A 24,280-nucleotide genomic window follows, 5' to 3' on the forward strand; every position below is an offset into this window, starting at 1 on the left:
GCTCGGGACTTTATCAGAAAGCAGTACTAGTCCCCACATACTGAGCACCTACTACGTGCCAGGCACCGGGCTGGGGCCTTCATCAAATAACAGTACTAGTCCCCACAAAATAAGCACCTACTATGTGCCAGGCACTGGGCTGGGGGCTACATCAGGTAACAGTACTAGTCCCCACATACTAAGCACCTACTACGTGCGAGGCACCAGGCTGGGGGCTTCATCAGATTAACAGTACTAGTCCCCACATAATGAGTACCTACTATGTGCCACGCAGCAGGCTGGGGGCTTCATAAGATAACAGTACTAGTCCCCACATAACAAGTACCTTCTATGTGCCAGGCACCGGGCTGGGGGCTTCATCAGATAACAGTACTAGTCCCCACATACTAAGCACCTACTACGTGCCAGGCACAGGGCTGGGGGCTTTATCAGATTAACAGTACTAGCCCCCACATAATAAGTACCTACTATGTGCCAGGCACCGGGCTGGGGCTTCATCGGATAACAGTATTAGCCCCCACATACTGAGCACCTACTAGGTGGCAGGCACCGGGTTGGGGGCTTCATCAGATTAACAGTACTAGTCCCCACATAACGAGTACCTACTATGTGCCAGGCACCGGGCTGGGGCTTCATCAGATAACAGTACTAGTCCCCACATACTAAGCACCTACTATGTGCCAGGCACCGGACTGGGTACTTTATCAGAAAACAGTACTAGTCCCCACATACTAAGCACCTACTACGTGCCAGGCACCGGGCTGAGCGCTTCATCAGATAACAGTACTAGTCCCCACATACTAAGCACGCACTACGTGCCAGGCACCGGGCTGGGGGCTTCATCGGATAACAGTACTAGCCCCCACATAATGAGCACCTACTATGTGCCAGGCACCGGGCTGGGGGCTTCATCGGATAACAGTACTAGCCCCCACATACTGAGCACCTACTACGTGCCAGGCACCGGGCTGGGGGTGTCATCAGATAATAGTACTAGCCCCCACATACTGAGCACCTACTACATGCCAGGCACCGGGCTGGAGGCTTCATCGGATAACAGTACTAGTCCCCGCATACTAAGCACCTACTACGTGCCAGGCACTGGGCTGGGGACTTTATAAAAAAACAGTACTAGTCCCCACATAATGAGCACCTACTACGTGCCAAGCACTGGGCTGGAGGCTTTACTGCAAGAGTTCCTAGCTACTCAACACCTACGATGTAAAAGGCACTGTATTCCGGGCCTTGTAGAACATGAATAGTTCTCACTTCTTAAGCACCTACCGTGTGCCAGGTGCTGTGCTAAGGGCCTTATACATAAATCAGAGCAGTTTTTCCTTCTCGAGCACCTCCTGTGTGCACACAGTGTCAAAGGTTCTGCAGGTAACGACTTCACGTTTTGAGCAGAACCTGCGGACCCCAAACCCCATGCTAGGTCCTGTCAGACTGACAACGGTTCCTATCTGAGCATATGCGCCCAGAGCAAGGCCAGCCTCTTGGAAGAAAATGCCACTTATCGAGCACTTACTGTATGCCAGGCATTCTGCCAGGGGCTTCACGGAACAACGATCATGGGCCCCGTGTCTGGGGTTCCTACTGTGCAGGGGACACCAGGGTAAGCTTGTTGCAAATGACTAGCAGCTTCCATCTGGTGAGTGCCAATAAGGGGCCTCGCGCCATGACGATCTGTGTTTAGGTTTAAGAGAGCACTTATGAAGCACCTATTGTGTGCCAGGCAGTGTGCTAAGGGCTTTGCTAAGTAACAGTGATAGTTCCCACATATTAAGCACCTACTGTGTGTGTGTTACAGGCTTTCTGGAATAACACTAAGTCCCCACCTGTATCGTAGCGTATCTGCTACGAGACTGGGCTTAAGGCTGTTACTGACGTTAGACCTCACGGTCCGTGCGTCTTCTGGACACCGCACACCCTGAGCCCTTTATGCTCAAAATGTGCCCCCCTGATTAGCCATTCAATTCTCAAGACACTGTAGGCCCTGCTCCAGGTGGGGAAACGGGTGTCCAAGCCCATCTGCCTGCTTTTCTATAATCACTTTTTTATCTCCTGGCTGCCAGACCCCACCTACCCGGGGTGCCTTTCACAGATCACCTCCCACTTTACAGATGAGGAAACTGAGGCCCCAAACCAGCAGGCTGCCTTCCCAAGGGCATGTGGTGAGAGCCGGTATTTGAACCCGGGCTTGGCCGTTGTCCAGGGGCTGTCTTGACTTGAGGACGGGGATTCGGACCTCAGCCTGTGTCCTTATCCACTCAGGCCAGTTGAGGACGGCTGGAGCCACCCTACCTCAACTGCCCGTGACTCCAGAATTCTCCTTGCCTAGAGGGAGGCCCAGAGAGGTCACTGGCTTTGCTTCACGGCAAGGCATATAGAACCCTACCATCATGGCAACCCTATTTGTTCACTGAGCACGCGTTTACAGGGTCGTGGTGGGGCTACCCGGTGATGAGAGACGTCCTCAAAGACATCAGGCTATGAGACGTCTCAGACGCCACTCCAGGGTCAACTAAAATGACCCTCCGGGCCCACTTAAAGTGAAATACCGGGATTCCTTCCTCTGATATCAGATACTTGGGGCCCTCTCCCCCATTTCTTGACCAGCCACCCCAACCAAAAGTGCCTGGGGGAATCAGGCAGGAGTGGAAAAACCAACCAAGGGATATGCCGGAAGGAATGGATTCGCTGAGAAGGGGGGGGAGGAAAAATAAAACCAAAACCATAACAAAATAAGAAACAACGGTGATGGTGATGATGATGAGAAAAACCATAATAAAAGAAAGAAAGACGCCTTCCAGAAAAAACTCCCAGTCTGGTTACCTACCTTCCGCTCTTCAACTGCTAACTTATAAGACTTTCTTACGAGGGAGGGAGTGGCGGAGTGCCGAGCTACAAGGCCAGACCGAGCTCTGGGTGGGTCTCCGGACGCAAGCAGGCCCCCAGTGTGGGCACGCTGTGGTTCCGGACTGGCGCCGACGAGGCGGGAAGGTGAGACGGTGTGGGGAGACCCACGGCTGAGCGGTCTGGCCTCCACCTACCCTTGAGTTCAGCCTAAGAAGCCCGCAGTCCCCGGGGGGGACATGCCTGGCCCTGAGTCTCGCTGTCAGCTCTCTCGGGCCCCACCCGCCTCGGGGGGAGAAGTGGGGAGCCCCTTCTCCCCCGCTCCCTGTCCTGGGCCGCCCCGGAGTTTCGCATGGCTGGGCCAAAGCCGCTTTCCTGACGACCACGGAGGCCGCCTCCTTCACAATCCGGCCCAACCTGCGTGATGTTTTGGGGGGGGTGGGGGTGACGGACCCACAGACAGGCTCTCGTGGGAGGTAGCTCCCGGGCCCCCATTTCTGGGGCAGGCGTGGCTCTCGGCCGCGGGGTGGAAAATTTGGGGGGGACCGTGGACCCTGTGCAGCCCAGAGCTGCCGGGGTATGCGGGGCACAGGCCGGGGGGCACGCAGGGTGGGCCGTTTTTGTGAACCTGCTTGAGACCAGCGCGTACTCACCTTCGTGGCACCTGTGCCGGTCTCTCACGTGGCCGCCCAAGCCACAGGACACCCTCACTGATCGCCTCACGCACAAACACGCCCAGACGCCTGTGAGCTGTGGAGCTCTCGGCTCGGCACGCGGGAGGGGGGAGGAGGGAAGGGGGCCGGGTGGGGGAGGGGGGCAGGGGTGCCGCGTCTCCGAGGCCCCTGGTCCGCAGCGGCTCGGACCCCCAGGCCCAAGCTGCTGTCACCCGCGACTGACCCGTGACCCCCCTGTGTGCACACATCCGGGGGGGGGGGGGGACTGGAAGGTCTGGACACCGAGGCTGCTTCCGGAACAAGGCCTGGGGTGGTGCTCTGCGACTGAGAAGGGGGAGGGGAGGGGAGGAGGGCCACGGCGGCGGAGGCCACGGCGGGCGAGGGTGAGCGCGGAGGAGGGGCAGAGGGAGAAGGGGAGGCAGACGGACAGCGGGATCTGGGGCCCGTCCAGGCCCTGAGCTCCGAGCAGGCCAGGAGGGCGGGGGCAGGGACCCCAGCAGGGCCCAGAGCCAGCTGCCGGCTGCAGAGTTCTGGCCAAAAGGCGACCACGGCAAAGAGCCCCAGGGACTCAAGAGCTCCTGGAGCCCGCACCCCCTGCCCTCCTGCTCCTGCCCCTGGCAATGGGGGGCCTGGTCTGGGGGGCAGGGCCATCTCGGGAGGCGTCTGGTCTGTGGGCGCCGGGCTCTCCAGGAACGACGGGGTGTGGGCGGGGACAGCCTCACACGGCCCTCCAGAGCACCGACCTAGGGGGGGAACCTCGTCCCCCGGGGCGACGGACACAGCGGGGCCCGCGGCAACCGCCGGCGCCGCGTGGGGGCGCACGCGCGAGGCCAGGCGCCCCCCCCACCCGCTGCGGCGTCCCGGCCAAGGTCAGCGTGGGCGGGTGGGGGCGGGGCCCCGCAGAGAAGGGCGGGGTCCGCGAGACACCTACTGGACTGGAGCGTGCGCTGTCGCACCACGGAGGTGAAGGCGCCCAGGCCCTGCGGAGACCGCGCTGCCAGGCGGAAGGCGTACTCCGTGTTGGGCTTGAGGTCGTCCACCACGAACGCTGTGGCCGGGTCGAAGGTCCTCCCCACCTGGGGGCGGTGGCGGGTGGAGACAAAGAGACAGAGACACGGAGATTGTGAAAGAGACACAAGGCCAGCAGAGACCGAGGAACAGAGACATCGATGAATCAGAGAGCAGAGCAGAAAGTAGGGCAGAGGGAAGGAGGAGGAAGAGGGGCGCAGCGGCATCCACGGAGGCGGGGGGCGAGAGCGGAGGAAGAGCGACATCGAGTCGGCGAGACCCGAGGGCGCCGCGCCCGGCCCTCTCCCGCCGGTGCCCAGTACCTCTCTGCCGTGGTCGCCTTCCCGGAACAGGAGCTCGTATTTGATGATGCTCTCCTGCCGTGGGGGGCTCCATGACAGCCCGATGCTCGTCTCCGACTTGGCCTCCGCCCTGAAGTTCATGGGCTGGCCGGGCACTGCAGGGAGGGGAGAGGGGAGGAGGGGAAAGGGGGGGGGGGTTGGTGGGTGACTGGGGAAGGGTCCACTCCATAGGGTGCCCAACCCGCCAGGTGTCCCCAGGCTCCCAAAAAGGGCCCCGTGATGCTCAGCACCGCCCCGAAGGAAAGGCTGCTCTCGATCGTGTTCTGAATGCTTCTGGAATGTTCTCCACTGTTACTTCTCTTATTTTCCCAGGAGCTCCCTAACTGACAATTTTAATTTCCCCACAAAAAACCTCAAACACGAAAACAAAACCGAACCAAAAAAACCCTCCTTTTCAAATCACGCCGGTGCTCTCTTTGCTTCCCCTACACTAAATGGCAGAGAAATCGCGGGGACGTTTCGAAACACGGCCCCTCGTCCTGTGTCCGCTCTGTAACGGCAGTTCCAATGCTCCCGTCCCTGCACTTGGACAGCTGCTGGGTCTTTCTGGACTTGAGGTCCTGAAACCTGGGCCCGTAAGGAAAGGACCAGAAACCCGCGGACAGCCGGGGCCCCAGACACCTGGATGCCCCACCCCCACCCTGCCCGGTGGGTGGCCTGGGCGGGCAGGCCGCCAGCCGCTGCCTTTGAGCTCATGCGTTTTCCCCTTTACAGTTTCAATCTCTCCGAGGACAACGGAGAACGGCAGTTCTCCAACTCAGACACGGCCGCCGGGACCTGTCTGGATGTCCGATCACAGCCCCGGGGCCTCGCCAAATCCAATTTCCCGAGAGAAGAGAGAAACGGGGGCTTTCTGGGACGACCTCCTGCTTTGAGACGCCAGCGCGAAAACACCCGAAAGCACCCCGCGCCGCGGTGAATAAACCAGCTGCGGGCCTCCGGGCAACATCAGCCGGCCGGCTGCGCGCTGCGGGGACACAGGACCCCGGCCCCTAATCCCGCTGTCCCCGCCCCACCCCCACCCCCGCAGAGGCCACGCCGCCCCCAGGCCCCTCACCTCCCTGCTGCGTCTTGACCTGGATGGGGTCCGAGAGGGGCCCGTCGCCCACGGAGGTGAAGGCCAGCACGCGCACAGTGTAGGTCTCGTCCTCCAGCAGGCTGCCCACGGTGGTCAGCAGACTGTCATCCACGTTGTGCTTCTGCCAGTTGCCCACGGGGTGCTCAGGCTCCATGGTGTAATAGACCCGGTAGCCCCGGATCAGGCCGTTGGGCTCCACGGGCTCTTCCCACTGGATGATCATGGTGGTGGCGCTCAGCATGCGGGCCTGCACGTTCCGCGGGGCGCTGGCCGGGGCCTGTTCGCCCGTGCGGGTGACCACCGACTCGCTGGGGGGCCCCTGGCCGATGGAGTTGACGGCCGACACCCAGATCTCGTACTCCGAGTTGGGGCTCAGGCCCCCGATGCTGTAACGCGTCGTGGTGATGTCCTCCTTGATCTGGTACGGCCCGTCTTGGCTCTTGGATTTATATTCGATGACATAGTAGGACACGGGGTCTGGATTGCCGGAGTCCCACGTGATGGTGATGCTGGTGGCTGTGTTCTCAGTCACCACAGGCGTCCCCGGGGCTTTGGGGAGAGCTGTGGGTGGCAGCCACGGTCACAGGTCAGGCACCCTGGCTGCGGAGCCCGAAGGCCCTCGCTGCGCCTTGACTTCCTCGCCAACGACCCCCGGGGCCCGGTGACCCCCGTTCCCACCATCTATAGGAGGGTTCGGCAAACTATGGCCCGAGGACCAGCAGCTGCTTTTATAAATGAAGTTTTATTAGAATACAGCCGCGCCTACGTATCACAGGCGGCTCCTTTCGCGCGACAGGGGCAGGGCTGGGGGGGGCTGCAGCAGAGACCACGTGGCCCGTAAAGCTGAAAATGCTGACTTAAAAAAAAAAAAATTTTACTCTTGAAGAAAAACATTGACTTTTGAAATTGCTGGTGCCCTGTCTCCGTGGTTTACTCTGCTCAGCCACGCTGTCTGTTCCCACAACACACTTGCTGTTCCCTGTACCTGAAATGCTCCAACCCCAGAGGGCCACACGGCCAGCTGTTTCTCGTTCCTTAAAGCTTCCCGCACCACCCAGGCCGCAGGCACCCTCGCCCAGTGCTTAGCAGAGGCCGGAGTTTTGTTCACGATTGTACGCTCCTAGCACCTAGATGATCGTGCCTTTCTCTCCCACTCGTCCCAAGTTCTTACACCACACGGGCCCCAGGAGAGGCTCACTCGCTCAGCAAGATGACCGACAAACCAGCCGATGCTCATGTTTTCCATGGCCCTAGGACAGGGCTTGGCAAACTCCGCCTCCAAAGGGCCACACAGTAACTATTTGAGCTTTGCAGGCCGGGTTGAGCCGACTCAGCTCTGCCACTGGAGCCGGAGAGCTGCCACCGACAAGGCATGGATGACTGGGTGTGGTTATGTGCCAATAAAACTTTATTTATAAAAAACAAGGGGAGGGCCAGATTCAGCCCGCAGGCTGTAGTTTGCTGGCCCCTGTTCTAGAGCTAGAAAACGATTTAGGGGCACCTTCCTCTGAACCTCATCACAAACTTGAGCCATCAGGAGACCCCCGCGGTCCCCTGTCCCAGCTCCAGCTCTCTGAGTCTGCACAGGCTGTTTGCTTTTCTTAGAAACACTCTTCAACTTCTTTGGCTCATTCCTGTTCAACTTTTAATCTTTCTCTGACCTAACTTTTGTGGGGGGCGGGGGGGGGGTGAGACCCTCGACTCTGGGGGGTCTGAACAGGGCCACACGGTCCCCATCACAGTCTTGATCAACTTGTATCCTGGCTGTCTGGCTACCTGGGCGTGTCACACGTCGGGGTCTCTGCTCGGCACAAGACCCTGCCTCAGTCCACGGGGCCGGGCCCAGGATAATGGAAAACCGATAGACGTCCATTCACAAAACAAGCGTCCCCTTCCCAGCCGCGAATGACCAAAGCCGGAATGGTAACTCAGAGGCTCTCTACCCGGACCCCTGACCTGTGCCCGGGGCCCAGGGATGACCTCGGCCTCCCTGTGCCCCATGGGCCACACTTACATTTCACTGTGATCTGGGCCACAGCCTCGATGACGCCCAGGCTGGACATGGCCACGCACGTGTAGTTGGCCGAGTCCTTGACGTCTGTGAGTTCCAGCACATTCCGCCCCACGGGCATGTCGTCTTCGGGCGTCAGGTCCTCGGCCCCCTGCATCCACTTGACGTACGGCATGGGCGAGCCCACGGCCACGCAGGTGATGTTCACGTTGCCGCCTGGCATGATCTCGTGGCTCATGGGCAAAATGGAGAATCGCGGGGCCACGCGGCGGACTGGGGGTGGGCGGCGGGCGGGTGGGAGCGAGATGCACAGGGTGGGGGGTGGGGAGACGGGATGCAGGGGGGAAAAGAAAGAAAAGCAGGAAGAAACAAAGAAAGAAAGAAGGAAGGAAAGAAAGAAAGAAAAAAAGGAAAAAAAAAGCGGAAAACAATTTAAATATAAACAAGGCTGTTCCCGTCCCCCCAGCTGAAGTTGTTTTTTTTTTTTCTTCCAAATGAAAAGAAAAGAAAAAAACCAAATTAAAAAAGCAAATTCCAACACAAAGAAACCAAAAACTTCAAAGGAAGGTACTCCACAAACAATATATAGAGAGATATATCGATATATAATAAAAGAGACACAAAGCATTATTCCATAGCAACAGGGTTTCAGAGACCAGAGTGGCTGGTCACAGCACAGTTACGAACACAAAAATTTATCAGCTGTTTCTCATCTTTGCTGACAGACGTGGCTTCGGGGAGCAGCCCCTCCACCCGCTCCCCCAAGCGGGGAGCTGCGGAACATTCAGGCTGCAGGTGGCGGGGGCTCTGAGGACGTCGGGGAGCAGGGGGGTCACGGGAACCAGCGGTGCTGGAAGGCAGAGGGGGCCGGGACCTCGTCCCCTCCGGTGACTCGGGGGCCCTGCCCACTTCCCGGGGGGGGGGGCCCTCAAGGAAAAGATGAGAAACTCTAATGAAATTTTTGTGGTTTTGGGGTATAGAAACCCTTCTAAAAGCTTCTGTCGGATCTGACAAGTTTCCATTGATAGATGCAGCTCTCAGAATCACAAACAGCATGCAAAATAGGTTGGTTGAGAGAAGGACAGAGAGAGAGGAAGAGAGAGAGAGAGAGAGAGAGGGAGAGAAAGAGAGAGGCAGAAGGAGGGACAGAGAGGTGATGCAAGGAAGAAGCCTGGTTTCAGGGGCCTTCGGTGCACATTCGTGGGTGCCAGAGACGAGAGACAGGAGCCACGGGAGAGACAGAACAGGAAGAGAGAGGCCCAGAGAGAGGGGGGCAGAGACAGAGGAGGAGGGAGGAGGGGGCCCACTGCAATCTGCATATTAATTCTAGCGGATGTGACCCAATGTGACATGTCACATTGTCACATCACAGCCCTGGCAGAATAGGATATTAATAATAATAATAATAATAATAATAATAATAATAATAAAACGAGGGAATGAGCTTGAACGTTGAGAAAACAGGGACATGTTCTGTGCGTTTCTCAGCGGGGAAGCGGGTGCAGCCTTCTGTCCCAACCTCGCGGACCGTGAAGGCGGCAGGAAGCATTTCGGGGGCTCCATTTTCGGAAGTTGGACGGGTTTCGGGGTGGGGGCGGGGGCGGGGGCGGGGCGCGGATGCTAGCGGGACGCCTGAACTTCCAGAAAGGCGTGGCTGCTCCCCAGGAGCCGTGTAACTAACTGCGGCCCGAAGGACTTGGGCTGACCCAGCAGATGGTTCGAGCCAGGAAGAGGCCGTCCCTGGCTAAGAATCGCGGGACCTCCAGCCACGCGGGTGGGTCCCCAGCTTCGGGTAGGTCAAAGGGTCTCGTCTCGCACTAGAGAGAGGACAGACTGGAGGCTCGACAAGGCCACACGGGGGGGCCACGAAGTGACGTGTGGCACCCTGCCCCGCCTGATGTCACCTGCCGTCGGCAGGGGGTGGCTGGCAGGGGCCTGACTTGCCCTAACAGAGGAGGGGGCTCCGGGGGGAACCGGTTCCCGCTCTTCCAGCCCGGGGTTCCGAGCTGGAAGTCCCAACCCTTGCTCCCTGAATCCGGATGGAGGCAAAGAGGAGGCGGGAGCTCCGTGGGGGTGGGAGGCAGAGCAAAGCAGCGGCAGCGCTTCGGAAAAGGAAGCCCCACGAAAAGTCCAGTGTCACGTTGGAGACAGGATGGAGGCTGTAGAAGGTATCGCTGGAGGGGGGGAGTGGGGGGTAGGGGTGGGGGGAGACAGAGGGGCCATGCAGACGGACTGGGGGTGAGGGGCGGGGCGCTGAGATGGGGGGGGCGGCTTTCTGGCAGGGCTGGGTGGAGGGTGGGGGGGGGGGGGAGTCAGGGGAGAACGGGGTCTGGCCAGCCAGCGGACGCGGTCCAGGCCAGCCGCCGGCATCCACAGCGAGGCACGAGCGGGATGCCCGACGCTGCGTTGTCATGGAAACAGAACATGATGGGGGATGAGTGTGGGGAGCTAATTAATCAAGGACAGAAAACGGCATCGACGTCCAAAGCAAAACCAGGAGAAACAAATGAAAGAACAAAGCGGAAAAAAGGAAAAAAAAAAAAAAAAAACCAAACAACTCAAAAAACCTCAAAAAAAACCAAAACCAAAACCCAACCGAACAACAACAAAAAACCCCCTCGGAAACACAACCCCCAGAAGCAAGAAGGAAAAAAGAAAAAAAAAAAAAAAAGAACAAAACAAAAACAAAAACACATGGAATGAGTGTGGGGCTGAAAATCGGGGTCTGAAAGGGAGGAGGGCTGTGGCTTTCCCAGGGAGGTGCCCCCCCGCCCCCAGCAGAACACAGGGTCTGGCCTGCCCGCCCAGCACCCAGGAGCCCCGGCTGAGGGTTCGAGGTGGCCACGGAGGTGAGATCCTCGCAGAGAAAGAACCTTCGGGGCAAACCAACCCAGCCCCACTTCTCGGGGACACCCTGGCCCTGGTCAGGGCTCAACGAACAGCCCTGATCACAGACTCGCTGACCACACAGCAAGGCAATCCCTCACGACCTCAGAACCTCCCAGAAAACCTCTCCAGGCGGAGGTGGGAGACGGTGACGTGGGTGAAAAAGCCCTGTGGTCTTGGGAAGGCCCCTCAACCTCCCAGAGCCTCGGTTTCTCCACCCACGAAATGGGGGCAATTGGGGACACGCTGAGGAGGCCATGAAGTTGACTGAGGCGTACCCCAGCACACACAAGGTACTCAGCCTGGGCGAGGGGCCTGCGAAGATCCCTTCCGGCCTTCCAGGGTGGGGGGTGGGGCAGGGAGGTCAACTAGATTCTCCACCTCAACAGGGTTTGGGATGGATTAGTTAAAAAGGAAACAGAATTTCTATCGAATGCCCATCTCATTTTATCCCTTCCAACTTTGTGTGGCAGAGGAGACGAGGGACTGGAGGCTCAGAGAAGTGACAGGGCTAGCTGGAGGGCGCAAAGGAACTGGTGGGACCAGAGCTCCAAGCCAGGTATGCCTGGACCCTGCCTCTCAGGTAAAGCGGGTCTTGTCTCACCATGGCTAAGTGGTAAGACTTGCAGCCAGGTAGGTGTCTCTTCTTGGCACCTGGCTCTTTCAACTCATGTCTTTCCCTTCCGGGGGGCAGCAAAGAGGGCAAAAGTACCTCATCACCTATATATTCCAATCAAGTGAATAGTAACCAGTGGCCACCGGTTGAATACTACCCAGCAGCCATCATAATAAACATCCAGAAGCCATTAGTAAGACGCCCATATTGAAAGGGATTATGAGAACGTCAAAGGGAGGAAGAGCCAGCTTTATGATTTAAAGGTTAAATATGAGCCAACTTTATCCCCGTGTAAGGCTCAATATCTTGCCCCAAAGACCCCATACACATCTCAACTTATCTTAAAATATCTCCCCGTGGGGAGCCTTGGAAGGTACCTCTGACGTTTTTCAAAAGCACGGACAAAGCATGCTATCTCCAATATGTAAAAGACCTGCTGTACGAGTCGTTCGTGGTAAGTCAGTCCATGCGGAAGGGCACTGGTCAGCAGTAGTCACGTCAGTGCTCACGATCCCGCACCTGGCCGGCAGCCATCAGTTAAATGGATCTGCCAAGATGCTATAAAGCCTGACGGCTGAGAACCTTTGCCTACGTGCTTTCTCATCTACCTCGTCTGCTTCTGAGGGTGTGCTGTGTAGGAAGAGGGCTGGTTTGCCACGAGTCTGGGGAGGATCGTGCCCACTGGCACTAGGTGGCTCAGAACCCCCTGGGGGGGGGGGCCTCAGTAGGCCTCTGGGCAACCTCCCAGCCAGCAAGGGCGGGGTGGCTGACACTGTGTTCTGCCCAGTTTGGTGCGGACACCCACCCACGACATCTTTCCACCCCTGGCTGCGAGCTTGAGGTGCGGGTTAGAAAGTAACGTGGGTGCAGAGCCCACAGGACGGAGTGGCCCCGCGGGACCCCCGCCCCCAATTACCGACCTGAATGGAGGGTCCAGGCAGGTTATAAGGGGACCACACCAGCCTTGGTCCTCAGCATGCTCCAGCTGGCTCTCGTTTCCAGCTCTTCTCGTCACCGAGTAGCCGGGGGTCCCAGCGGGGGGGACCCGCATGGGTGAGGGGGTCAGGAGGGTGGGCGGTGGGGGGGTGGCGGGTTGGGGGTGGCGGGTCGCTTCAAACCCCGATTCACATGGAAAAACAACTCAAAAACCGTCAAAGCAACCGGGAGACGACCCCTCCCCCAGGCAGGAAGAGGCAGAAACTCAAAAACCAAAAGGGGGTGGGGGTGGGTTCAGGGGAGAAAGGGTGGGGAGGGGTGAGGGAAAACTCAAAAGTGAGGTGATCTGGTTGCAGCACTAGGTAGGGAACTCAACAGTGTCAGACATCTCAACGATTCGGCAAGCCGCAGCTCCAAGGGGGGGTGGGGGGTGGGGGGGGGGGGAGAGCTCTGCCTGGCATTTTGGGGTCAGAGAAGCCACCGGGTTACTCCTCCAGACTCCAAAATGAGGGCGCGGGTGGGGAGGGTGGGGGGAGAGATGCCAAGAAGTTTTGCAGCCTCCACGGGTTTACTGAAGCTTAGATTACACCTGTCCGGGGAAGGGAGGGGGGTCCGAGTCTCATCGAGTCCAAAGCCGTTTCTCAGCCCCTCCGTGGAACCCCAGCCTGTGGCCCGGGGAGCGGGGGTGCTGCGCCGTGGCCTGCCTTGGGCGTCTTTCTGCTCCTGCCCCCTTTGCACAATCCTGCCTCCTCCCTCCCACCACCAGCTCCCTCCGCCATCGAGACAGCGTGCAAGGCCCGGAGGGACCTGGCTGGACCCCGGCCCACGGGCTGACCAGCGGCCTCGGCAAGTTGTTAAGCATTTTCAGCTGGATGTTTTGCTGTACTGCAGACATTGATTTTCCTTTTTTTGGTGCCCTCTCTCTCTCTGTCCCCACTTTTTTTTTTTTTTTTTTTAATTTTTTTGTTTGGTTCTAGCAGAAAATGGGTTGACATCTTGCCAATTGAATGACTTCCTTGCCACCCCTCGCTGCGACCGCCAGAGACGCAGGGCTTTCCAGACGACAAGGTGTAATCTAATATTCCCCTCACTCCCCCCCCCCGCCCCCCAACCGCCCAAACAGAGGAAACAGCGATGCAAAGGGTGTGAGGCAGGCAGCAGGCGAGAGGTTCGAGAGCTCAGTGTTCCTGCGGAACGCCCCCTCCCTGCCGCCCGCCAAGCCCAAACAGAGGAAGCCTGCCTCCCCACCCTGGCGCCCCCTCTCCCCTGGGGATGAGGGTGGGATGAGAAGGGCTGGTCCTGTCGGGGTCAGGTCAGGGGCCTCGGGGGCAGGGTAGGGGGAGGCACGGCCAGGCGTGATCAGCAGGGACCAGGAAGCTCAACAACACGCCCCAACGGGAATCTTTCTGGAGATACGGGGATTTCAGGGGGCTTCCAGACCCAGTATCTGTATCTACTCCTGTTTCAGGGGGGCCGGGGGGGGGGGGGAAGATCCAGGAGGTAAGGACAACACCTAGGCGTCATATCCACCAATGACACGGCTTGGGGGCCAGAAATTTAACTTGAAGAACAACCTGTCCCATAAAATTCCATGCTATGGTTTGATCTGCAAAGGCCTGGGGACGGGTCACAGAGTTCTGAAGAACAGGAGAAATCGGGGCAATCCAGACCCCCCGCGGGCACTGGGCATCGAGTCCTAGTTTCTCAGCTCAGCATTCGAGACCTGTCATTAAATGATCCCAGCCCCATCTGACTTCCTCCCAAACCCTAACGATACCCTGAGTCCCTGGAAGGTGAGCCGATCTTCCCCCAGAGGGCTCTCCCCGCAAGCTCTCACAACACCAGGAGGGTGGCACACCATTTAACTGGGTCCCGTGCACCGTGGGTTCGATGAATCTATGTTGTTGGGACCGAGTGCTAAAGCCGCCACCTTCAGCCACTGAGCGATCCCTTGAAGCCTGATGTTAAAGAGACAAGCAAGAAAATTCACAGCCAGAGGGAATGTCATCTGATCACCTCGCCGCCTTGTCAAAAACCTAAGCTGCGGCTCTCCCTAGGGGGCTTCTGGAAGGGGCACGCTGGCTGTATTAAAAAAAGAAAAGGCGGGGGCTTGGTTAGGATTTGGGCCTTTGTACCTCAGAGCTCCATTTCAAGAGGAGAAGGACGTGGTCTGAACATCCCGCCCCCGGAACCACCGAGGGTCAGCAGAAGCGGGCTAACTAGGAATGGGAGTTAGGCCTGGGGGGACAGAATCCTTGCAGCTAGCTCTGCACTGGCAACAATGTAAAGGGAAAGGCACCGGTGAAAAATGACATCTGAGCACATGAACTGGCTTCTGCCCTACAAGTCGTTTCAAAGCGGTTTACCACGGCCGTCTTACCCAAACAGCGGATCTGTGAAGTACCTGGTGGGGCAAGTGGGGTCCCCAAGGAAGGAAAGGGACTTGCTCAGATCGCACTCGAGCATTTAATTAGCTCAATGGACTCTTCTGCCAACTACCGTGCGAGCCGGTGCAGGAAGGATCCTTCCGGTTCAGATCAATGGGACCCCAAGCGATCAGGTGACTGGCCCGAGGTCACACAGTCAGGGAGGGGCAGAGGCAGGCTTTGAATCCAGGCTGGCCGGAGCCCAAGACCCTCTGCCGCCCCTCGGTTAGAATTCACTGGGACCCAGGTTTGGCGGAGGTGCTGGGAGACCCGCTCCTCTGAGGGTCGGCCGGGTAGCTCTCGCACTGGGTTAAAAAGGAGACAGGAGAAACGAATCTCCTCTCACTGCATCTGAGGTCCTCTGGCCAACTTGGCCATGGACTTCACAGTAAGTGAGAGTTTAGGGAAGGAAGGGGAGGGACAAGAGGGGAAAAACCGGTGACCCCAACAGGCTGGCCTCTTCTCTCAACTTCCACTTATGTTGTTGGGTAGGCAGCTGGGGGGGGGGGGCAGGGGCTAGAAATCTAAATCGAGTTTTTATTTGGGGCTGGAGTAGTGTTCTCAAGGGCTTGCCTTTCTTTAGGGAGGGAGCAGACAGGAGTGTGCATCTCTGAAGGTTTGCAGGAGTGAGAGAGACTGGGGGAGGCAGAGACAGAGAGAGAGAGAGAAAGAGAGAGAGAGAAAGAGAGAGAGGGAGATGCAGGCAGTGGGAGAGCAGGGGAGGCAGAGGGGGAGGGGGAGAGGCTATGTCCAAAGTTCCCCTGGGATTCTCCAGAATTCCACAGTTCTGATGCTCAGGTACTCAGAAAGTGACCGTGCTGTGTTGCTGGACAAGACGTCTGTGACTGGGCCCAGAGCCTGGGGGGGGGGGGGGGGGGGGGAGGTGTGGAGGAAGCGGCCAACACCGCCTGGGAGGCGGAGGCATAGCACTGAAGGGGGGGATAAGCGGCCAAGTATTTCTTCCAAAGTCGGTCACGCTACACTTGCCGACAGGCAGTTTTGTACTCGTGCCCAGCCAGGATGGGAACGTCATCACACAGCTGCCATTCTGAGCGCTGCCTACGTGCCAAGCGCGCATCGCTTCGGGAGAACGCTCCAGTTTAAGGTAGCCACTCCTCACGTTTGGACCGCCGCCACGTGGATCTGAAAATGCTGGCTGCCCATTTAGCTGTGCTTCAAATGCCTGCCTTCTGGGTTGTCTGGGAGAGCGGGGAGGTGGTCTCACGCCGAGGCAGAAAGACAGGAACGTGCCTGCTTCAGCCCCCTTCCGACATGGCTGCGGTGTGGGGCTGAGGGCGCCAGCTCTGGGTAAAAGGGGGCTGTCCAGCGAGGGCGGGCAAGCTGGGCTGCTCTCCTCACGCACCCCCAGCATCTGTCTATTATGCCACCTCCCTTGTGCCCCTTGAGCCCGGGCGGTCACTTTCTGCCCCAGCATCCCAGCTGTGGGACCCCGACCCGCCCTCCTGGATGGTAGCTGGGACAGGAACACTGGCTTTTAAATCACAATGCGTTTGGGGAACAACCACAGAACAGCTCAGCCCAAGAAACCGAAACCAAATAGCACGGAAACACGAGACAGAACCAAAGACGAAACGCTTCGGGGGAAGAAGGGGACGGGGCGAACGGGGATGGGAGGGGGAAAAAAAAACGAACGGATCGGTTTTTCCCCCCCGAGAACAAAACAAAACCCAAATCATAGTAATAATACTTAAATAAAAGGAAAGAAAGAAAATACGAAGAAAACCAAAGGAGAAAGAAAACAGAACGGGAGACGAGAAACACTCCAACAGAAGGCGCTGGGAATTCACCAAACCGACAAGAGTGGCATGCAGAGAAATTTTTACATTCTCCCAGCATGCATCAGGCCCAAGTTACCATGACGACGAGGGGTGCAAAAAACTTAGCAACAACATTACCAACGGATGCATAGAGGCGACCACAATGCAAGCATCGCATGTGTGCGGCCGGCCCTAGGCCGGGCTGGGCGCGGCTGAGATTTTTGTGTCTTTCTGGGTTTTTGCTCTCGCTTGGCGGTTTTTTTTGTTTTGTTTTGTTTTGTTTTGTCCGCTTTGCGCTTACGATTCGTTACTCCGTCTTTTTCGTTTTGTCTGTGTGTTTCCGTGTGCGTGTCTGTGTGTGCGCGCGCGCGGGTGCGTGTCTGTGTGCGTTTCGTGTGTGTGCGTGTCACGTTCGGAATGTAAAAATGTGGGTAAAGAAAGTAAAAAAGAAAAAAACACACCAACCTTCTCGAAGCTCTGAGGGATGTAAAGGGGGTTTGATGCAGAACACAATGACATGGGGAGGAGAGAAAAAATAGGGGAGATACAGAGAGTAAAAAGAGGACTTCTCAAGGCTAAAAGCTGCACGTTTGTTGTTTTTTCTTTAAACCAAAAAGAAAAATTAAAATTAAAAAATAAAAAAGAACAGCAATGAGACCTTTTTTCCTTTGCTCCATATATAAGATCTACATTTGTCCTCCACGATTCTCTTTTTCTTTTTTTCCTTTTTTTTTTTTTTTTTTTTTAATTCAATTCGGGAGCGTCTGAGACCCAGGCAGAGATTGGGAGGCTGGACCCCCAAAAGATCGGGGGCTCATGCTGGGGACCCCACCTCCAGGGGGCTGAGGACGCGGGCGTCCCCCTCCCTCGTCGCACCCTCGCTAGAGGCCGCCCCCCCCCCCGCCCCCCCAGCCCCGCCCCATGCCTGTCGTCCACGCTGTCCTTAAACGCTGCCGGACTTACAAACCCCCATCCCAGGTGTTTGCAGAGAAATAAGCAGGTTAGACGAAGACCAGTCAGTTGGAGTCGTGGACGCGCAATACAACTCACCAGAGGTGCCGTGGCAGAGTGGGTCGGTGGGTCCCTGCCCACCCTCGCGCCCACGGCCCCGCTCCCGCCCCCCGCGCGGCCTCCTCCTCGGGGACAAGACGTAAACCCCCAGGAGCATAACCAAGGAGCTGCTTCGGGGCCAGTGGGGGGGCTGTGCCCGATGGGGACCAAGGTGGGGGGGGAGGAGGGGGGAGCACCCAGCCTCCCGGCTGGAGAACGCCGGGCGCTTGGTGCCTCAATCGGGGGAAACCGAGGCCCGGAGAGGTGTGGGCGCGGCCACGCCTGCAGAGCCAATCGGGGCCGCCCCCGGGGTTTGAACGGGGGGGCCCTGTTTGCCGGCAGAAGCGGCTGTTTCTAGAAACCACGGATCGGATCAGAAACAGCCACCGGGAGGCGGGAAAGGGAGGACGGCAAACGGTGGAGGAGGAAGCGGATTAAAATTTCTGGAAGAACGGAAGAGAACCAGCGCGGGGATAAGAGGAGGGGCGGACGACAGAGGCCCCCGGGGACAAGGGGAGCACCCCCCCACCACCCCGGCACCTCTGAGGGCACCCCAAGGGGCCCAGGAGGAAGTCCGCGCGCGGCCTCCTTGGGGTGGGGGCGGGGCGCTGGGGGCGGGGGGCGGGGCGTGCCGTGCCTGCCGTGGCCCTGGCCTAGGCCTCGCTCGGGCAGAAACGCGTCCTTCCCCGGGGCAACTAGGGGACAGAAGGGCACCAGGCTCTGGGACGGCCGCAGGTGCGGGGACCGGCGAGGGGGCGGGGCCTCAGAGACCCCTCCCCGGCTCTCGGATGGAGGGCGCTGGGGAGGGGGGGGGCGCGGGGAGGGCGGGGTGTGAAGGGGGGGCTACGAGAGGCCACGGAGTCTGGAGAAGCAAAGCAAAGCACACAGCAGAGGGCAGGCACGATACACCACAGAAGCCGACTCGGGTGGGCGGGCAGGCGGGCGGGGCGGGGCAGAGGCCTCCAGGCTCCCCTGGCCCCGTGGGCCCGAGACCGACCCCCCGGCCCTGCCCCGTTCCCTCCTGCCTCCCCACCAGGTCCTGCCGCCCACGGGGTGTGCGTCACCGGCACGGGGGTGGGGGCGTGGGGTTCGCTGCCCGCCCCCCCCCCGTCTGACAGGTAAGGAAACTGAGGCCCAGAGAGGGATGCCCCCCTCACCCGAGGTCCTGCCGTGACCAGGGGGTACAGCGGTGGTGGTGGGGGCGGGGGCCCTCCTGCTCGGGTCTGCAGGGAACAGGGGAGCCCGGAGGCTGTGAGCCCAAGGAGGGAAGGGGAACAGGACAGGACGGGTCCCTGCCTTCGACCTGGAAACGGCGTTCCCTACCTCGCACGTAGAGGTTGGCGGGTGAGGAGTAGCGCACGCCAGCGCTGTTGGTGGCCACGCACTCGTATTTGCCTTGGTCCGTCTCCTCACTGCTCTCGATCTGCAGGGCCCCTGCGGGGAGAGGGGAGAAAGCCCGGCCAGTCAGGGCAGGCCCGGGCCTGGGCTGGGCGGGCCGTCCCAGAGCCCCCTCCGGCCCGTCTCTCGGTCTGTCTGGGCCAGAGAGGCAGACAAAAGACAGGAGTTAGCCTAGAAACCCTGGGGAGGGGGGGGTGCGGGGGGGGGGCCTCACCTGGCTCATCTCCCCCCACCCCGAGCCTAGCCCAACACCAGCCTGAACACACTGCGTTCTCCTGCAAACCTCCCCTTCTGTGAAAGCGGGCGGACGCGGGGCAGCGACCGCCCCGTCGAACTACGGAGCCAGGGAGGTCCGGGTCACGGAGGTGTCTTTGCAAAAGCGCGGAGTGAGGCGCTCCAGGCAGAGGGTGGGGGAGACTGAGCTGGCGTTCACAACCCACAGCAGTCGTCTGAAAGACCCTGGGGCCGAAGGGGCGGCCACAGGATATGTGCAAGTTCGGGAAGCTGCTGCTTGCTCTGCTGGTTCAGTCAGTGCCCATGAGTAAACGAACATAGGTCTGGGTTCCTCCAGTGTGTTTGAAATGGCAGGTCCCAAAGCCTGCGGCCATAAACACAGACAAGGCTGAACTTCTTTAAGATTCACTGGACTTTTAGGACTGGGTTGCCTCTCGCATCAGCTAAGGGAAAGGATGTTGAGACTGATACACATCAAGTATGTTTGAAATCAGAAAGCCTCACTCAAAAGCCTCCCGTCCCTGAAACTAATTAAAAAGGAGCTTGAATCTTCCCCGCGGTTGGATTCCCCTAAATAAACCTCAGGAAGCCCGAATTCACCCGCCTGTTGTAAAACCGACAGGCCTGGATTCAGGACCCTGGTGCTGATGGGTAACGAAGCGAACTTCCTCAAGTGTGTTTGCATTTACGGTCCCAGACCCATGGCCGTCGTACGCGTGGGCTAGAACGGGAAACCTTTCAAGTGTCTGAAATCAGAGGTCTGAATGAAAAACCTAATGCCCACCAACTGAGGCTGCAACGCCACACGTGTGTTTGAAAATCGCCAGCCAGGATCAAAGAATCTGTTGGTTGTGAGTGAATAAAAGTTTAAAGAAGAAGCCAATTCTCAAGCATATTGAACATCACAGGCCCAAACTAAAGGTCTTGATGCCTAGGAGGGTTCGAAAATGCGGCTGATTTCCCCTATGTTTGAAACCACAGGCCCAGATCAAACACCTAGCTCCCCGTCAATATATAAAAATGAACGCCAACGGCTCAGGAATATACGAAAGCCCGGGCCTCGATCAAACACTACAGTGCCCATGAGTAAATGAGAATGAGGCTAACGTTTCCCCCAAGGATATCTAAAAACCCAAGTCTGGAACAAATGCTCATTGTCACAAGTAAATGAAGCTGCCCTAACATCTTTACGTTTAAAATCGCACACCTCAGTTAAAATAGCTGAACGCACAGGAGTAAATAAGAACAAGGCAAAGGTTTCCACAAGTATGTTTGAAATCAAAGGCCTGGATCAAAGTTTCCGTTTTCATAACTAAACAAAACTGAGTGAACAGCCTGGACCCAAATGCTTCTTGGCCACGAGTGAATGAATGAAAGGCGAGAGAGTTATCTCCGGGTGCGTCTGGATCACAGGCATCAGCGTCCTTGGCACCAAGAGTCCAAAAATCCAGTCCAAGCTCCCCCAGAAGACCCCTCCGCCCAACCGTGTTCGTGGTTGTCTCACGGAAATGATGCGTGCCCACAAATCAGGACCCCAGATTAGTTTCTTTGGGGGCTGTGGATACAGAATCTTCTCCCATTTCACACTTCCTACTTTCCCCCAACCTCAAGCCTCTGGGGAGGCAGGCAGGCAGGTTACTGTGCAGGCCCAGAGAGGGCAGGGAGCCTACTCTAGGTCACACAGCATCTCGTGGCAAAGCGAGGACCAGACACTGACGCTTCCCTAGGGCTCCGACCCAGGCCCATTCTAGACCGTTCTAGCCAGCACTTGGGGGTGGGGTGGGGGGCCTTTGAGACTGACGGTCTCTCTGCTCCCTCGGGCTGGACCCTCCGCTCAGAAGGAGCTGTGGAGCCAGAAGGCCCCCTCTGCGTGCTCGTTTTAGAGAAGGGAAGACTGAGGCTGAAGACAGACGAGGTCCGTGTACAGAGCAGCGATAAGAAACTGGCCCCCAGAGCTCTGGGGGAGGACACGGGAGGCACGGCCCCTTCCTGAGGAGACAGCCCCTTCCCTGCAGCCAGGTGGCCTGGAGGGGCCTCCGTGGCCACACTCGGCCCCACAGCCACACACAACGACACAGACACAGAGACTGGACAGACACTGGGCGGGCGGCAAGGGGTAGATACGTGGGAGGGGCCTGGGTGCAGCCCCCCGCGGAGCCTGAGGGGCTGGGTGGGCAGCGAGAGAGCGCGTGAGTGGGTGGAGGGGGTAAGGAAAGAGCCTCTTACCTCGGATCGGAGTGCTTTCTGTAAGGGAAGCAGAGAGAGTCAGGTGAATTTCAGAAGGTGGTCCTCGGGGGCCGGGGGGCCCCAGGGAGGCCAGGCGGGGCCACAAGCCAGGCCTGTCCACTCTGCCCCCAGGGGCGTGGGGGACTGAGCCAGCCCTGAGCCTCTGGACCCTGCAGGCCTTGCCAAGAAGTCGAGGCCAGGCTCCTAGGAGCAGAGCTGGATCTGAGGGCTTGTCAGTCAGGAAGACTTCCTGTAGGAGGTGGAAATCTCCTGAGTCTAGAAACCCCTCTAGACTGGTATTAGGGCTGGAGTCCCTACGGCCCAGGGAGGTCTACGGCCCGGCCTGGGCCCGCTGGCTGCCTTCCTTCTGGGCTCAGGCAGGGAGGTCACGGACCTCCCTTCCTTCTTTCCTTCTCAAGAGGGACAGGGAGCGAGGGGGGACTTGGGAATCTTGTTAGCGACAGGGGGAGAGGGGTTAGTGCCCCAGGGCTGGGCGTTAATAGAGCAAAGGGAAGGCATTTCAGACAGGCTGAGTAATGGGGACAGGGAAGGGCAGCGAAAGGGGACAGAGGGCAGAGGGAGGGCCCTACGGCCTCCTCAACTTCCAAAAGGAAAAGAGGAAAGGGCCATCGGCTTGTTCACCCGGGCGCAGGGGGCAGGCGCGACTCAGGACACACACACACACACACACACACACACACACACACACACACACACACAAGGCAGTTCTGGGCTAGAGTGTTACATTCTGGGCCAAATCTTCCCGGGAGAGATCCAGCCGCCTTCCTGCTGGTGGATAGCTGATAACCCCAGGAACAAGGGGACCCCAGGCCGGGGCAGAGAGGCTCGCGGGACAGAACGCCGGCCCCTCCCACGTGGCACAGGCACACCGGCGGACAGACAGACGGGCCAACCGAAGCCCAGAGGGTGGGCTGGGTGCTTTGAACCCAGCGCCCCAGCCTCCTAGGCCTCTGGATGATCTCTTACAAGATCCTCAACCCGACGAGGCCCCTTTCTCCTCGCTACCTGGGAGCAAATGGAAATCAGCCTCGGGCTGATGGGGGTCCAGAGGCCAAACAGCGAGACCTCCCGGGACGGCCAAGCAGCCCACGGCCGCTATCGGAAGGGAAGGACAGACCTCGCAGGTATGAAAAGGTGGCTCTGCTTCTGACCCCGAGGAAGAGGAGAAGGAACTTTCCCGGGCCAACATCAGTCACTCCCACGGTTGGTTCAGGGGAGTCAGGCTGGATGTTGGGAAAGGAAGTGCCTGGTGCCAGCCCGGCTAGAAAACTCCTCCTTCGTCCCCTGCCCGTGTCCCAGCTCCCAAAACTTCTGTCATTTCATCACTTTCCAGCCGTGTCAAGGCTGGGGGGCTGTGCGGTGCAAAAGCCCCCTGGCCCTCGGATTCCCTTAATCTTCGCCTTAGCCTCCGATCTGGGGTCTGAACGGCCCCTTGTGGCCTTGTGGGGTTTTTTGTTTTTCCTCTTTTCCTTTTGGGCTCCTCTCTCTGCAACCCCCTGGAGCCTGATTGGGGAGGGCTGGGCGGCCGGTGGGGGACGGACAGATGGACGGGAGGGGGGGGGAGGGTCGTTAGTAAACATGCCACGTGGAGCGGGTCACAGTTACTGTCACAGTGGCTGTTAGTCTGGGGGAGGAGAGGGGGCGGGGGAGGGGTGCGGACGACGAGGGCGCGTTAGTCGTTGACGCGGTGAAGAGACAGGACTTACCAAAGGTTTCTGAACGTTTACAACAGAGGGACAAGAAAAGAGAACAGGAACATTAATGGGCGCTCGGCGGACGCCTGAATCCTCTCCGGGGGCGGGGGTGGGGGCGGGCCGGGAGGGGAGGGGAGGGGAGGGGGGACTGATAATCGGATTTACTCCGATCAATAAAGCAGCTTCTGTTCGCCGAGCACCTAGTACGTGCCAGGCACAGATGGACCCCTCGGAGGAGGCGGCCACCGGGCAGCGAGTGGGGGCGGTAGGAACAGCCAGGAGGCCTTCAGGCAGGGGTGGCTCAGGGCGGGCTCCTCAGGGGAAGGGGGGAGAGAAAGCGAAGAGGTGTGCCCCAGCGTGTGTCAGCACGGTGGACCGCAACACACGCGAGCGCACGCCCGCGGGCACGTCCCTACCTCGCGTCTGCACGCAGGCGGCCTAGGGGTGGGGCCTCGACGTGTGCAGGCGGGGACTCACCCAGCGTGCACGTGCCCGGGAGGGGCGGGAACGTGGGTGCACGAGCAGCCAAGATGCAGGGGGCAAGCCTCGCTCTGGGAGGGCGCGGGCGAGCCCACGCGCGGCTGGCGGGACCCGTGCTCCGTGTTGGCCCGCACTCGGGGTGGGGGGGTGGAGGTGGGGGTGGGGGGCAGAAGCCGGTCAGGCCTGCGCCGGGGAGCCCAGACACGCACACGTGGACGCGTCACGAAGCAGGGGGACGAGTGACACGACACACACACGCCCATCCCCCCCAACCCCGGCCCCCGAGACAGACAGACTCACAGATGGGGCACGTGGGTGCTATGCCGAGGCACAACCGTGGACTAGCCATCCCAAGGTGGCCGAGGCCCTGGGCTGGGCTGCCCGTCTGTGTCTCGTCCCCTCCTTACTGCTTCAGTCTTGGAGATGCTCTCTGCCTGTAGCTCTCTGTGGCTCCCCACTGCCTTACTTGTCTGAGGCCTCCAACGTCCTCCGGAGAGGCTCACGGCCTCAGCACTGGAAATACTCACTGGCCCTTGCCTTAGACAC

The 24,280-nt window shown here is 59.0% G+C and overlaps 1 protein-coding gene across 10 annotated transcripts in view; it reads right to left on the bottom strand.

Moving 5' to 3' along the window:
* PTPRS (protein tyrosine phosphatase receptor type S) overlaps positions 1-24,280 on the bottom strand; it is a 68,065-nt gene that overhangs the window by 24,838 nt on the left and 18,947 nt on the right. For 6 of the 10 annotated variants that reach the window (XM_042977877.1, XM_042977884.1, XM_042977881.1 and 3 more), the window contains exons 6-11: positions 21,540-21,557; positions 19,005-19,115; positions 7,993-8,262; positions 5,958-6,539; positions 4,862-4,995; positions 4,462-4,606 (exon numbers count right to left, since the gene is read on the bottom strand). In XM_042977877.1, the coding sequence (XP_042833811.1) occupies positions 4,462-4,606; positions 4,862-4,995; positions 5,958-6,539; positions 7,993-8,262; positions 19,005-19,115; positions 21,540-21,557 (1,260 nt within the window). The remainder of the gene's footprint in view (positions 1-4,461; positions 4,607-4,861; positions 4,996-5,957; positions 6,540-7,992; positions 8,263-19,004; positions 19,116-21,539; positions 21,558-24,280) is intronic. The other 4 variants (XM_042977883.1, XM_042977882.1, XM_042977879.1 and 1 more) reach the window with 1 other exon arrangement.

The sequence above is a fragment of the Panthera tigris genome, chromosome A2 (genome assembly GCF_018350195.1).
Source record: "Panthera tigris isolate Pti1 chromosome A2, P.tigris_Pti1_mat1.1, whole genome shotgun sequence".
NCBI classification, from domain to species: domain Eukaryota; kingdom Metazoa; phylum Chordata; class Mammalia; order Carnivora; family Felidae; genus Panthera; species Panthera tigris.